The sequence below is a fragment of the Xyrauchen texanus genome, chromosome 18 (genome assembly GCF_025860055.1).
Source record: "Xyrauchen texanus isolate HMW12.3.18 chromosome 18, RBS_HiC_50CHRs, whole genome shotgun sequence".
Taxonomy (NCBI): domain Eukaryota; kingdom Metazoa; phylum Chordata; class Actinopteri; order Cypriniformes; family Catostomidae; genus Xyrauchen; species Xyrauchen texanus.
The window spans coordinates 33,850,802-33,866,868 of record NC_068293.1 but is presented as its reverse complement, the minus strand read 5'-3'; the positions used below and the strand labels follow the sequence as shown (position 1 = coordinate 33,866,868).

The 16,067-nt window shown below is 38.9% G+C and overlaps 1 protein-coding gene across 1 annotated transcript in view; it reads right to left on the bottom strand.

Moving 5' to 3' along the window:
* Window positions 1–549: 549 nt before the first annotated feature.
* The window catches only part of LOC127658543 (solute carrier family 49 member 4-like), a 60,383-nt gene continuing 44,865 nt past the window's right edge, over window positions 550–16,067 (bottom strand). Inside the window, exons 7-9 of the mRNA XM_052147890.1 lie at window positions 13,212–13,339; window positions 10,786–10,968; window positions 550–3,218 (exon numbers count right to left, since the gene is read on the bottom strand). Coding sequence (XP_052003850.1) covers window positions 3,103–3,218; window positions 10,786–10,968; window positions 13,212–13,339 — 427 coding nt within the window. The 3' untranslated portion in view covers window positions 550–3,102. The remainder of the gene's footprint in view (window positions 3,219–10,785; window positions 10,969–13,211; window positions 13,340–16,067) is intronic.

Here is a 16,067-nt window from a genome sequence, read left to right as displayed (position 1 = left end):
TTATGTGTTCACATAACTCTAGTTTGACAAAAATTGCTCACTAACATTATCTGTGTAAAGTTACTGTATATCCAATATTATAACTTTATTGACATGACGCTGTATCACACTTAAATCATTACAGTATATACGGTTTAAGCAAAACTGGTCGGCAGCCATATTTGCACTCTCTGTAAACACCTTTACAAGAGTTCTGATGGCCTTTTCAATTAGTTTTTTTCTTGTATGCATTTATTATTATTTTTGTTTTGTTTTGACAGAACCAGGAGTAAATCAGTTGATTTCAAAATATTATACAAATGTGATTTTCTTGTGTTGTCTGGTTATTATAATTAGCAGATTTATAATTAGCGTGTTATCAGTGTCATGTAAACATATTCAGTGTGTCCTTGGAAGTTGGGCAAACATTCTCCATGTGTGTGCAGCATAATAAACTTCCTTTCTCATGGCAGTTTTCTCATCAACCGGAGTGACACTCCAAGCCAAGATATTGATGAAAGACCCTTCAATAAAGACACAATTCATTCTTAAAAAAACTTTAATAAGGTGCTAAAAATCTTTTACACAAATTTGCACATGAACGGGGCCACGTATACCCAGAACCAATTACGATTAACAATCTAATGACAGAACAGAGCACAAGCACTGACTGCCACACTGTACACACATCACAGTAGAGAGAAGGACAGAACAAAGGTCACAGTTAATTAAGGCAACATCAACGACAGATAAAAGAGAGAAGACTTCTGTACAGGGACAGAAGTGATTCACATGCAGGCTTTTCCCCAGATCAGAACAGAACTTGGTTTCCAAAGTTCTATGATGCAAAGCTGTGGAAATACAGGGTTGAAATGAATCCGAGTGTCCATCAAATGTATTTTCTTTCTATCATGGATAACAATGAATAACTTTTGGCCTGATCCTAGCTGATAATCCACACTAAATCCAACATCAGATATCCATTTGTTGCAAGACACAAATTAAACATTTAATCTTCCCCGGCTGAGTTGCATGCAGAAAATATGGTGAAATAGACCAGATTCAGATGGGACATGGAAATTATTTCTGGTGAATAGTGTTTAACTGTTCCAGCAGCCCATAATGCCATGTTTAAAACGCTCTTCTGTAATAGTATTCACACATAAAATACAGTCCCTTATTATCATTATTAGTGTATCAATCCCTAAAATGTGCTAATGTAAGATATATGTCAATAAATTACATTTATATCCCCTTAAAACATGTTTGATTGCATAAAATAACTTTTTCCTTGCTAGAAAACAAAAACAAACAGCTTAAACCAGCCTAAGATGATTTGCTGGTCTTTGGCCAACCAGCTAAATCAGCATAGGACCAGCAGCGAGACCAGCTAAGACCAACAAACCATCTTAGGCTGGTTTAAGGTGTTCAAGCCTCAGCTCGCTTGCTGGTCTTAGATGATCTCACAACTGGTGCTCAGCTGGTTAAACTGGTTGGCCAGCTGTTCTTCCAGCTTGACCTGCTGAAAAGCATCCAAAATCCCTCTAAAACCAGCTAAGACCAGGAAACAATTTTGGGACAGTTTAAGAAGCTTTTCTTTTGCATGGTAAAAGCACAGAAACGCTTGTGCAACAGACACCCAATTTGTGCATGCTACAGCTACAGTATAAGCAGAACCGTACAAAACACAAACCACTACCTTAACATTTGTGAATATGACAGATCTCTCATCAGCTAACCTATGATCTCAAAGAAGCCTTGAGGTAATGTGCCATGCAATCAGACCAAGCATAAAAGTCTAAGGGCTGGTCCAACCACAGCAATCTATGCTATTTTATACTCACTAGTCTATTAGCTAAATCCCACAGGATGAAAAATTGTTAATGAACCTTTGCATAATATGGGTTAATAAGGAAAACAAGAAGATTGAAGGACCTCAGCGTATGCCACTTTTTGAAACACTCATCACAGTTCAATTAAAGCTCACATCCAACAGGCTATTCACAAGCGACACCACAGCACTAAAAGTATCCGTTGTGGCAAGGCCGAAGTTGCCTGTGGCAGGTGACTAATTCAGCTTGTCTATAATTATCCATTATACTCATATTAGATGTTGTGAGAGCAATTGAGTCATCACCACAGGGCACAACCAAATCCATGAGTATATCAACATTTGCCAGTATATGTGAGAAATTAAGTGTCCCTCACAATTTGACAGCATGTAAACACATAATTATCTCTGATTATTTAAAAAAATTAAAAAACTTAGACATAAAATACAATAAAAATGCATGAATTATATGCATGAATACATATGAATTAAATATATATAAAAGGGATCCATCCAGAAGGCAAAATGTCAAGTACAAAGGTAAATATCTACATGTCTATACTATTTAGTCAGGTCTCAGTTCCCACTGTTAGTTATGAAGTTAACACAATTGCACAATGTCACCACTGCTGGTCTCAAAAAAAATAAATTATTATAATAATTCTACATTATATACAGTACTGTGCAAAAGTTTTAGGCACTTGTGAACAATTTTCAAAGTGAGGATTTCTTAAAGAATTATGAAAATGAGTTTTTATTAATCAATTAGTGTTACACAAAGTCGAGTAAACAGATAAAAGCTAAATCAATATTTGGTGTGACCACTTTTGACTTCAAAACAGCACCGATTCTCCTACTTACAGCTGGACACAGTTTTCTTGCTTGTTGACAAACTTCTTGGAGAAATCACCACAGTTCTTTTATTTTGGCTGTCTAAATTGCTTCTGTCTCTTTGTGTAGTCTCTGACTGACACGATGTTTAGTGAGGGTCTCTATGAGGGCCATGCCATCTGTTGCAGGGCTCCCTGTTCTTATATTCTATTCTATTTGCAAAAGGAATGTTTGTGAGTATAAAATGTATATTTCTAATTGACACACTAAAATAGCAGATATAAATAACCATCTTAAGACAAATGCTTTTGTGAAACATCTTTTGCACAGTAATATGTATATATTAGAACACACGTACACAAAAATGAGCAACATTTTGAAGGACCTCTCTGTACTCTTTTTGCAATAGTGTTAGTAAAAAGATTTCAGTCTTTTTTCTGTTTAAAAAGTTCACTGTGTGCTCAGACAGACACAAAGACATCCAAATAGAGTCGGTCATATGATTCCCTGAAGAAGAGGAGGAGGAGGAGACTGAAGACGCAGGAACCTGTCAGACACCAGTTCAACCAGGACAAATCTGAAAAACAACAAATAGCAGGGTTGACTGAGGTTAATGATGCATTTTGCATTTTTTTTTATTAATTGTTTTGGTTACATTACAGATTGCGCTAGAAGCCTGAACGCCTGACTTTATTAAATGCATTTGTTCTTTGAACATGTTCTAGAGGGATCAAAGATGGCAACATCCAAAACATTGGCAAGTCTTATCACAATTGGCACAACACTATTTAAAAGGTACACTACGGAACTTTAGGCTCTCCATCATCATCTGAGCAAATAAGTAGCATATCTGTCACCGGACCCAATTTTCTTTGTTTATGGACATGACGTAAACACAGAAGGACGAATGACGGAAGCCTTAAATTTAAAATTGAACCCGATGGCTGTAAATGTTAAATCATTATTGAAAACTGTGAACAAGTGAATCTGTATAAAGCAGGAATGCTGGGAAGAGTCAAAATAATTTTATGTGGTAATCAACATTACAACAAAAATGCTGTCGATTGAGCTTAACTAGTAGTTACTCCAAAATCTTTGTTGTGTGTACGTGTCCATCATGTTTTTACAAGTATCACAGAAAGGACAGTCCCATTTCCATCTGACTGAACCATAAATAGGTTCATAAGTCATAAAAACAGTAACAAATGGTCCTTAAAACATTGCAAGTGTGCACCAAAAAATTAAAAATAAAATAAAAAAAAAAACAGTCATTGTTACCTTCACGCCACCTATTTCTTTTATTGGGCATTAATACTTTAAGTTCTGAGGGATTTTATACAAAGGTTGAAGGTAAGATTATCAGTATAATATTTTAACATGCACTGCTTGTGAAAATGTAGATTTCTTTTAAAAGAGGACAATGAAAACAGCATGCAGCATGTGCAAACTCATTTAAAGCTTGTCATAGACAGCAGGAATTCAATGCATAAAAGCTTCATACCAGCAGCTGCCGTGGCCCTGATAGAGCACTAGGTTGAATATAACATAAACCAGGTCAAACAACACAGACCTTTGGGGACATGGGAAAGTGTGCAACTTAATTTAATAGAGAAGTGGATTTTCGAGGCGTCCCATATCCAGATAACAGGTTGATCAATTGCCCTTTAAGTTAGAGCAACAATCAATGGCAGAAGGTGAAATGCATGCTGGGTCAGCTGCTGTGCCCATTTGTGTTAAATTATATGATTTAGCCATGCAGCACAGTCAACACAAGCAGGTATTCCAGAGGACGGGATGCTGGTCGAATGAGGATAGGGGAAGCAGAGATCTCCAAAAGCCCCTTCATTTATCAGGTTTACTAGCCCCTTCAACAGTGCTGTTGTATAGCTGCAGGTTAATGGAGTTGTGTTTATCTGGCCATTATGTCTGCACCACATGCCTGGCCCAGCCTCATCAATTTAAAATGGAGAGGGGTAACGTCAGCAGACAGGACGTCTGCAGAAAATGTTAATGAAGGAAGAAGTTTGGCACTGCTTATGCTCCGGTAATCCAATCAGACATTCCCAAAATCCTAGGCTATGTTTTCACAACCACTACGTTTACATGTGCAGTTACAATCGAGCTACAGTAGGTTTTGTCTGTCTGTCCAAGTATCCATTTTCCTTGACTAACTACTGGGCTTTGCCATGATGATTCTAATTTCATCTGGACTGTTTTCTGGTTCCGGTCTCCATGAGTAGCAATGTAAAAACTACCAATACAAGTGTTTCAGAAGGAGAACAACAGCTATTTTAAGTGTTAGTTGGAATAAAATAATGATAAAAATAAAAAGAGTTCAAGCTCAATTTGTGCAGTTGTTGTCTGTCATAGCTTTAATTTTATGACAAAATTAAATGGCACAATAATACTGAATTATTTAATAAGGTTAGCATTCAGACAGTTTGGATGTCGGTTGCTAAAAAAAATGTAAGCGAAAAAACATCGCAAAAACAATATGTGAATAAAGCACATTTGTACATCCAAGGGTGTTCAAAAGAAATCGTCACTTCTGGATAAATTGTAATTACTGTGAGTGTTTTATTAATAAAATAGTGCCGGTTAAAGCACGCAGACAAAACATTTTAAAGAACTTTGTCTCACGTCTGGGAACGACTGCGTGTCAAAAAGTTCTGGAAGCACAATGTGTGCGAGTTCATCCATCCTTATGACTTTTCCATGCGGATCTACATAAGATATATGTATAAGATGTATAAGATATATTTCAAAAGTGTCAGTAAACCTTCTCTTCCGTACAGTTCAAGTTTGTTTTTGACTTATTTGCTCTGCAAACACATTGTAGGCTTTGGATTTTCTAGACACCATTATTTCATGATGGCCATCGCAACATTTCAGGTGAGGTGATTGGTCTGCTGGTTTAGAATGAATTATTCAGTCACATGACCTTATTGTTGTTCATCTTTTATTCCTAATAATTTCAATAGGAGTTTATTCGGTAAATGTGTTTCCATCACAGTTTATGCAAATGTTTTCTTATCAAATAAAAAATGTATCCAACTCAAGTGAGCGTATACATTTTGAATGCACATTTTGGAGATTTTATTTGCATTTTGGTGTTTCCATCCAGCAGTTTGTATGTGATATATATTTTATGTGATGGAAACATAGCTATTGTTTCACACTGTATATCTTTGGCACTGCAATTCGTGGGTTAATGCTTCAAACCCTGCTCTGGAATAGGGCTTCATAACCCAGGGTTAAAAATGATGCTAACCCACTTCCAAAATGATAAGTGAGAAACGTTGCTTAACCCAGGGTTTAAATTAGACTTAAGCCAAGGCGATAACCAAGGGTTAAGCCCAGAGTGAAAACTAAAGCCCAACAAAAACAATTCTACAGGAGGTTTACCTTCACAGGCAACTGAACATTTGCAAAACCAAATGCTGCAAAAGTGTTAAACCTTCAGTTGGCACACCCCTCTATCAAGAATTACATACTCTGTATCTCTACAAAGGTTACAAGACCCTTCATTTGTTTTTGACATAAAGAGCCAATGTCAGACAGCAGCGGACATTGGTTTTACACAAAATCAAAAAACCTGAATGTTCAAACCTATCTTTACAGACAATTCACACCTTTGAGAGTGAGGATGAATGAACCAACCATGCCAATTTAAATACCCATTTGGGAAGGACACTCCAACTCAAATGAAGTGCATCCCTTTCACTTCATTTGAAATTGAATACAAAGAAAGTACAAGACTTTTGTGGATGTATCATTGGTAGGGGGCAGGTGTGATGCTCTAAAGCACATCATTTACAGACATGAAAAAATTAACACCTAGAATAAAAAGAACATGTTTTTAGAAGGCTCCATGTAAAAGGAAAATTTAATTTTCAATGCATTCTGCTCTACACTGTAAATCTGATCTACACTCACCAAAAGGATTATTAGGAACACCTGTTCAATTTCTCATTAATGCAATTATCTAATCAACCAATCACATGGCAGTTGCGTCAATGCATTTAGGGGTGTGGTCCTGGTCAAGACAATCTCCTGAACTCCAAACTGAATGTCAGAATGGGAAAGAAAGGTGATTTAAGCCATTTTGAGCGTGGCATGGTTGTTGGTGCCAGACGGGCCGGTCTGAGTATTTCACAATCTGCTCAGTTACTGGGATTTTCACGCACAACCATTTCTAGGGTTTACAAAGAATGGTGTGAAAAGGGAAAAACATCCAGTATGTGGCAGTCCTGTGGGCAAAAATGCCTTGTTGATGCTAGAGGTCAGAGGAGACTGGGCCGACTGATTCAAGCTGATAGAAGAGCAACTTTGCCTGAAATAACCACTCGTTACAACCGAGGTATGCAGCAAAGCATTTGTGAAGCCACAACACGCACAACCTTGAGGCGGATGGGCTACAACAGCAGAAGACCCCACTGGGTACCACTCATCTCCACTACAAATAGGAAAAAGAGGCTACAATTTGCAAGAGCTCACCAAAATTGGACAGTTGAAGACTGGAAAAATGTTGCCTGGTCTGATGAGTCTCGATTTCTGTTGAGACATTCAGATGGTAGAGTCAGAATTTGGCGTAAACAGAATGAGAACATGGATCCATCATGCCTTGTTACCACTGTGCAGGCTGGTGGTGGTGGTGTAATGGTGTGGGGGATGTTTTCTTGGCACACTTTAGGCCGCTTAGTGCCAATTGGGCATCGTTTAAATGCCACAGCCTACCTGAGCATTGTTTCTGACCATGTCCATCCCTTTATGGCCACCATGTACCCATCCTCTGATGGCTACTTCCAGCAGGATAATGCACCATGTCACAAAGCTCGAATCATTTCAAATTGGTTTCTTGAACATGACAATGAGTTCACTGTACTAAAATGGCCCCCACAGTCACCAGATCTCAACCCAATAGAGCATATTTGGGATGTGGTGGAACGGGAGCTTCGTGCCCTGGATGTGCATTCCACAAATCTCCATCAACTGCAAGATGCTATCCTATCAATATGGGCCAACATTTCTAAAGAATGCTTTCAGCACCTTGTTGAATCAATGCCACGTAGAATTAAGGCAGTTCTGAAGGCGAAAGGGGGTCAAACACAGTATTAGTATGGTGTTCCTAATAATCCTTTAGGTGAGTGTATATTAATAACAAGATGGAAAGGAACAGGGTTATATCAACTGAGTAAACGCCAGAACTCAAAAGCACGGACAAGGGGGGAAGGATGCGAGGAGGGATGTAAGAGAGAATTTTAACTTGTGAGACTTCTAATAGAGACAGCAGAGCATATGATAAAATATGCTGTTTGTGTTTTTCATGACTAGCAGGATGAGCAGTTTGATACCACAGATCAAATACTTAAAGGTGCACTTTGTAATTTTTTGTTAGTTACGCTGGCTCTTAGACTTTGGTTTAACCGGCAGCAAAAATCAGATTTGGGTGTATTCAGCTAAAATCCATTTAGATGTTTGTAGTCTGAGTAGCAAAAATCACAAATCTGATAAAAAAAAAAAAAAAAAAACAAGATCAAAACCACTTCCATATGTGGTTTGAAATATGATTACAATGATATTTTTGTTAAAACATTTCAGTGAGAATTGTCGGATTAAATAATTTTATTTGGTCATTAATGCCACAACGTGATATAATCACTTGCAAAATGACAGTGGGAACAGTCAGTCCTAAATATGTGATTTAAAAGACAAACCACAGTGTGAACAAAACCTTTCTGTTTTCCCAAACAGCTGATATGACAGTGGTCTTTAAACTAACACTTATTGATGTGGAGGCATTATCATCCAAAAGCAATTTTTTTTTTCTGTTACAAATCCCACACATGTAATTGACGCCTATGATTAATTTATTCCATGACCACAAGAGTCTGATTATAGGTGGCTTACTGAAATAAGATAATTATAGCTGGCCATTTAAAATGATGACTTTAAGACCAAGCAGAAGGCTTTAGCAACTAGTTGCATTGGCAGAGGACAGATCAAGCGAGCAAACATTAATTATAATGAGGGGCCATTTGCACAGGATATGATCAGTCTATACTGCTTTAATAGTTGTTTATGACTTCATGTGTATATTAATCTGTGTTATTTTATTTTGTAAATCTGCATTAGACATATGTATTTGGCAATTGCGACACAGCTTGCTCTTTTCTGGCATAACCTAATTAGTATTTGCAAGCCAGGCTAATAAGGTTTATTATGTGCCCCATCCAATTTTCAGATCATTCCTACACCCCTGCATCTGAGTACATCTTTTGAAACATATTTGTCAAAAGTACAATTTATTTCTTTAGCCGAAAAACTTTAAATGGAAAAAACAATTCTCCCATTTTTTTTTCTTCCATTTTGACCAGTTTGGCTAGCAGAGAGCTTATTATGTCAGAAAAAGCTTTTTGCCAAAAGAGACAGTGAGATGTTGCAGGATGCTTCTGATGAAACAAAAAGAAATCCATCATGTCCTCAGTGCCTACACACTAGTTGCCCCAAGCAGAAACAAAAGTGTTCCAAACTCAATAGCAAAGCCAACACAATCACCATCTATATATAGAGACCTATTTATTTATTTTTTTGTTATTTTCAGCAATGGCATGGTGTCGGCGGGCCAGTGGCGCTCTGACAGCCACACAAAAGCAGAACGAATCTCACGGCTTCATTTGGGACCAATAACCCTATCAGATTTGAAAGGATGAGCCCAGCTAAGCTCACTCATCTCAGTTTAATCTTCTCCAGGGAATCAGCAGGAAGATGGAGTTTTCACAGCCTTTATTGACAGCTGGATGGCATCCAGAAACTAACTTGCTCATAAAAACAGCGATCTGTCAGCTGGCCGGTAAGGCCAGTAACAGAATTTGGAGATGACTATCACATTTGGCATCTTGATTTGACAGTGGTAAGTTTGGACAGTATCAGGTTGACAGCTGTATCATTCATAATGTATGGCATAAATGCAATATTATTATATACTTGTGAAAATGTGATTGGTGCTTAGATGTGCCAAACTTCCCACCACTATGCTAGGGTGTAATGGGCGAGAAGATGAAATTGAGTTGTTTCGAATCACTAGTGGGAGGCTTCCATTGTGTAGGCAAGGCATGCGACATGCTGCTTCATGACAGGTTGCTTTATTACAGGACAAAACATCTAAAGCCCTGGTGTTTACCTGACAAACAGGTGTCCACCATCCAAGCTAGAATAAAGCTATCATGGACTACCTGTCAATCCACCAACCAAGCTCAAGGAACCGATCAGAAAGCGACTTATGAATATTCAGCTAGAAGCTTCTATTTACAAAAGACGAGACAGGAGGACAGCAAATCTCCTGTACATACTGTTTCATTATTCTTTGTGTGAATGGCCTTACAATAAAGGTTAATGACCATTCAAGAAAACAAAAATAATGATAACAAAGTGTGCTGTGCCTGATTGAGTGTCAGAGTCTCTATCTCTGTGATGTGTTCAATCTCTTCCAGTTTATTTGGAAAAATGACTGGAACACATATGCTTAAAATTACACAGAGTGATGAGAGAAGTCACTAGGCAGTCTGGGACAGCAAAATGCAATATTTCTTCCCATGAGCTTAAGTTTCCCGCCTCCTGCGTTCAGACTCAGAGGCATTTGAATGGGAGTGAATGAAGCACAACATGGGCATAACAATGATTTGGCCAAATTCTAAGGCAGCATCACACCCTTTATTTGCAAGTTTATTAACACCAGAATAAAATACAAGATGCTGGACAGGGGAGAGAAATTTTATATTTACTAAATTGTAATTCTAAATTGTATTTCATTCAAAACTGAAAAGACCACTGCACTGCAACTTTCTGTTTTTCAGCATCTTTTTTGCAGGAGGGCCACATTTTTAAGACACTGTGCCAGGTGCAAAATTTCAACTTTTAAAAGCGCATCTCAAAACATCTGTGTTCTGTTATTTGCATTGCGCTGTGTCCAACCATATTTAGCGCAAGAATTCGGTCTGAATGGCTCCTTAGAACGTAGCATCTTATGTAGGCAATAAGCAGAAAGGCAACTTGCAAGTTTTTGGGAAAGAGCTATTGTTTTTTTTTTATGTGCTAATTTTTGCAGTAAATCTTTCCTTTAAAGAAGTAAAATATTAAGGTACCAGTGGAGTACATGGTGAGGCAAAACAGTAAAATTCCACTGAAGAGGTTGCTGAGGAAGGTGACCACTCCACAGGTGATGCCCTCGGGCACAGGGTAAACCGTCTCAATACACAGTTCCAAGAAGATGGGCACGCTACTGTTGATGAAGATACCCAGCAGGATACAGGAGGTGAAGAGAGTGGCTAAAGGAGCGGAAAGAAACAGAGAGTATCTCAAATACATTTCTAGAATACTACATTCTTCACTCAAGGAGTGTATTCTGTATTCTTGATTCTGATTGGTTGGCACTTGTTCCAAATGTGTTAATTTCTTTATTGATGGCATTACAGTTGCTAATTAATAAATGTTTTCAAAGTGGTTTCCATCTTCCACTGTTTGAATAAACTGCTAGACCCACCCCTAAACTGCAGGTAATCCATGAGACTCCAGTTGTGTAATCCATGTTTTCTGAAGTGATCCAATCAGTTTTGTGTGAGGACAGACCAAAATATTACTTTTTCACTATAAATATTTACATCATTAAAGTCTCCTTGGCATTTGTAATGATTTTCAAAACTTACTAGTGCCATCTAGCACACTGTGTATGGGTCAAGCACTAAGTGTAATCGAGCTTGAAATCATGCTCATGCCTAAAGACTGCAATGGCAAGATGTACGCAGTTATATTTTGTCTGTTCTCACCCAAAAATCGATTGGATCGCTTCAGAAGACATTGATTAAATCACTGGTGTCTTGTGGATTACTTTTATGCTACCTTTATGTGCTTCCTGTAGCTTCAAAGTTTTGGTAACCATTCAGTGGCATTGTATGGACCTGCAAAGCAAAGATATTCTTCAGAAATGCTTTGTGTTCTGCAGAAGAAAGACAGTCATAGACTTTCTTTCTTCTGAGAGAATTTACATATTTGGGTGAACTATGCAATTCTTTAAAGTTGTCAATCCAAATTAAGCTAGGATAGGAGTGATAGGATAGGAGGATCTGTGATGAAAAAAGTAGTTAAAAACAAGACACACAATGCCTTGAGATAAATACAGAAGCATGTGGTAGCCATGGTATAGGTTTAGTGGAATAACTGACAACGGCACCAAACTGTTGAAAATGCAATGCACACACAAGTTGGTAACCCGGCCACAACAGGAGGTGAAGGTTCTTTGTCAATTATTCTGTGCATAACAATTCTAGTGAGACTCACACCCAGCAAGAACAAGTTCTGATGAATGGATGTTGCCACAACACAGCCTCGTGTTCATTAGGAAGCGATATGAACAAGATGGCAAAGAGGCATGTGTGTAGTATAAAAATCACGGCAGATGGAGAGCCAGCCCCTGAGTCTGTGAGTTCTGTCTGCCAGGATTTCTGGACGGCAGCAGATACAAAAAAGTCAGGTGCCAACCATAAAATGATAATTGATGGAAATATTTGAGCTGGCTGATCTATGGGGCATGTTTGTTTCAGGCCGGCATCTCTAGAGCTACACTCCCTTTTTTCCTTCACTGATCTGGACTTAATGAGTTCCTTTGGCTCCCTCTCACTGATACAATTGCATTTTGCCTATGATGCTGTTCATGGTTACCAGACTCCCTGCAGGGAGACAGTTTTGTGGACGTGCACAGGGCAGAACATACTGGGTCTTATTCACTAACTGTGCACACTCACAAATTTGTGCATAAAACCAGTGTATGAACATTTTCACATAGAGAACTTGATTCAGTAATATGTTTGCTCATAAATTATTTTAAATGTAGAATAACATTTTGAATAAAACTAAAACAACACACAGATTAAAGATTCAACTTTTGTGAAGGCGGTGTAAATTTGCATGAGAGTCAACAAGAGTCAAAAATAAATAAAATCTCAGATGCAGTTTCTTGTTCAAACAAAATCCCCAAAAACCAAAAATAAATAAGATTTGGTGCATAACACAGAACTTTACTATAAACAAGCCCGGAATACCAGGGACTCTTATTTTGAAATGACAGAGTCTAGGCACGTTACAATACTCCATATCAAGTATTAATCAAATTAAGCTTTTTATAGCACATATATTTACCAGATTAAGTTTTTTTGTATATACTGTATATTTATATATAGGTTTATTATTATTCAGAAGATGTGAAGTTAGATACAGAAAGTATATTCTGATAAGGCACATGTCCATACAGTCACATTTTACCTCGCATGTCCTCGCTTTAATTTAGAGCTCTTAATTATCAAATCAAAATAGCATTATTTGAACCAATATTTTGTCTACATCTAGCAGAGTTCCATCATTAGGAATAACCCAGATTCATCAACATCAGAATGAAGGGAAGAACAAATCTTCTGAGCAGAAATTAAACATTATAATCTTTTCTGTTTACATAATTATGGACCTGGTACACAATTATTAGTGAATGAGACCCAGTGTCCTTTTTTCCAAAGTGTACCTTTAGTGGAGGGCAGGTGAGTGAGCCTGGTCAGGCAGGTGAGAGTGAACCAGGTGGCTGCCAGGGATGCTCCGGCAAACATTAGCACTAAAATCAGCTTCAGCATCCCTCGAATAGAGTCAGCAAACCTGAGGGCAAAAATAAATGAATGAATAAATAAATAAATAAAGAGAAGACAAAGAGAGATTCTTAATCTCAAGCCATAGCACAAAGGTGACAACAGAAGACAAAAAAACAGGAAGTAAACTACACACAGGCACAAGTAAAATTTCAGAGAGGTTTTATTTTTTTTCGGCAAGCACGTCAGAATCCAGACACACACAGAATATCTCTCAATCCCTACTGGAGCGAACTCAAAACAAATCTTAACACAGTCTGGTATATTTGATCTGCAGCTAACTTCATCAATGCTGACAAAGTTCTTCACATTGTTTCCTCTCATCATACATATCAAGACCTTTATCATGATTGAGGCACAGGAGTTTCTCCAAGGCATGTTCTTCATCACCTTTCATAATAAAACTGTCATAGAAACAACAAATAATAGTTAGTTGATCCACAAAGTGTCTGACTAAGACAATGAGGTTGCAAAAGTCTTTTAAATGTTTTATTTATGGGCTTTTAATGCCTTTAAGGACAAGTTGAGAGGAAAAGGATACATGATGAAGACTGGATTCAAACCTGTGAACCAACAGCTTTCATGTGTCGTCAGCTCTGACAAGGTAGTCTTTTGAGGTTGAAAAAATGACTGGATAAATTGTACGGAAAACAGCAGCTTGGACATTTTGCTTTTGTGTTCCACAAAAGAAAGAAATCAGATGGTTTTGGAATGACATGAGGGTCCGTAAATGACCGAATTTGTATATTTGGTGGAACTATACCTTGTGGAGGATCAACCCTCCCCTCCCTCTCGTAATTGTCGCCACGCCTCTGAGGGCAGAGGAGAGGCTGATGTATATATGGCCTCATCAGTGCTGTCATAAAAACATTGAGTGCTCCTCTCCTTGGGAAGCTGGCTTCTATCTCTTTGTGAGCATCACACTGGCATTGGCGCGAGTCCAGGAACAGAGCAGGGAAGGTACGATGATAATAAGATAGGATGGCGGGGATTGAAGCATGGGCCGCATTGCCCCCCGCATGCCGCAGCCCCAGGGAAGCCCAGCCGCTCTGAGGATGCCGCCAACCCTTGGGACCAGATCAAGGAGGAGAACATGTTGCGGCCACCGGAACCCACTCATTATACTTGGACCTTTCTTTTTCATCACCACCTAACATTCACATAGCCCTATTCACAAAGAACACTATTTCTCCATGGACAATTTATTCCCCTTTTTGTTTACTATGATTTCGAAAAAATGCCTCTCTAAGACCTGATGCAGCACCCACTGTGTCCATCTCTTGCTCACCCTGCCACATCCTTTATCGACCAAAGTTGTTGGCTTTTGATCAAATGAAGCTTCTTATTGTTGACACGGATGAGCCAAAACATAACCACTCACAGATGAAGTGAATAACGTTGATCATCTCCTAACAAAGCCACATGTCTCTGGGCAATGTTCTAGTGGGAAACACTGGTTCCGGCCATTCATGTGGACTTCAATTTGACACATGCAACCTACCTAAACATCGCTGCAGACATTGCCCTTCGAGGCAATGGTATTTCCTGATGGCTGTGGGCTTTTCAGAAAGATAATGTACCCTGCCACACTGCACACATTGGGAATGGTTTGAGGAACATGATGAATAGTTCCATGGTGTTGCCCTGGCCTCCAAATTCCCCAGATCTCAATCCGATTGAGCATCTGTGTGATGTACTGGACCAACAAGTCCAATCGATGGCAGCTCCACCTCGCATCAGCCAGCATTTCAAGGATCTGCTGCTAATGTCTCGGTGCCAGATATCACAGGACTCTCTCAGGGGTCTTGTAGGGTCCATGCCTTGGTGGGTCAGTGCTGTTTTGGTGGCACGCGGAGGATCGACAGCACATTAGGCAGGTGTTCTTTAATGTTAGGATATTTTTATAAGGCTATAAAAAAATATCTGCATTTATGGACAAAATTTGCCTTGATGCTGAATTTATCAGAAAAACTAACATTAAAAACCAATAAGTCCCAGCTTCACTGAAGACAACAGTTCTCTAATCTCTTTTAAGCCTTAACTTTCACTTGTTGTTAATCTCACATTCATGTGGTATGTGATGGACAACTGTGTTGCAGGATAACAGAACACTTTCAACACTTTCTTTTTAATATCAAAACAAAGTCACCCCTACCTCCCAATCTGACAATTAAAATCTGCACAATGCTTTGTCAGGCATCCCAGCATCGGTCCAACTGCTCAGCATACCTCACCGTGCAAACCATTAGGCTAATTGAGCTGTGGAGACAGCCTTGCATGATTCATCCGTCTGGGCTAACTCCACCATAATGGTGAACGAGTCTTTGACGAGGGTGCCGGCTATCATATCCGCCTCTGGAATCGCATCAATTAGACTGTGTGGCCATTGCCCCTCCAGCTTAATTTTAATGCTTCAATATTTCTAAAGCATGGACTTGACCCAATGGGCCATGCTATGCGGCAGCAAAAGATGGCATATAATAACTCATGCTAACACATTTGCCTTATGATTCGAGGCACAGGGAGGGCGCTGGAGCCCACGTAAATCACAGTGGCCCGTTAACGAGAGATCGCTCACCAAACGACCACTAATTGTGTCGCAAAGGAGCAGGCGGCCGTGGAGACAGGTGGGGCATCTGTTGAATCTTTCTGTAGTTTCTCCCAAACTAACAGTCAAAATGACAAAAGCAAATTCGTAAAAGAGCACAGCCAATCGGCAGGGTGTTCACTTTCTTTAA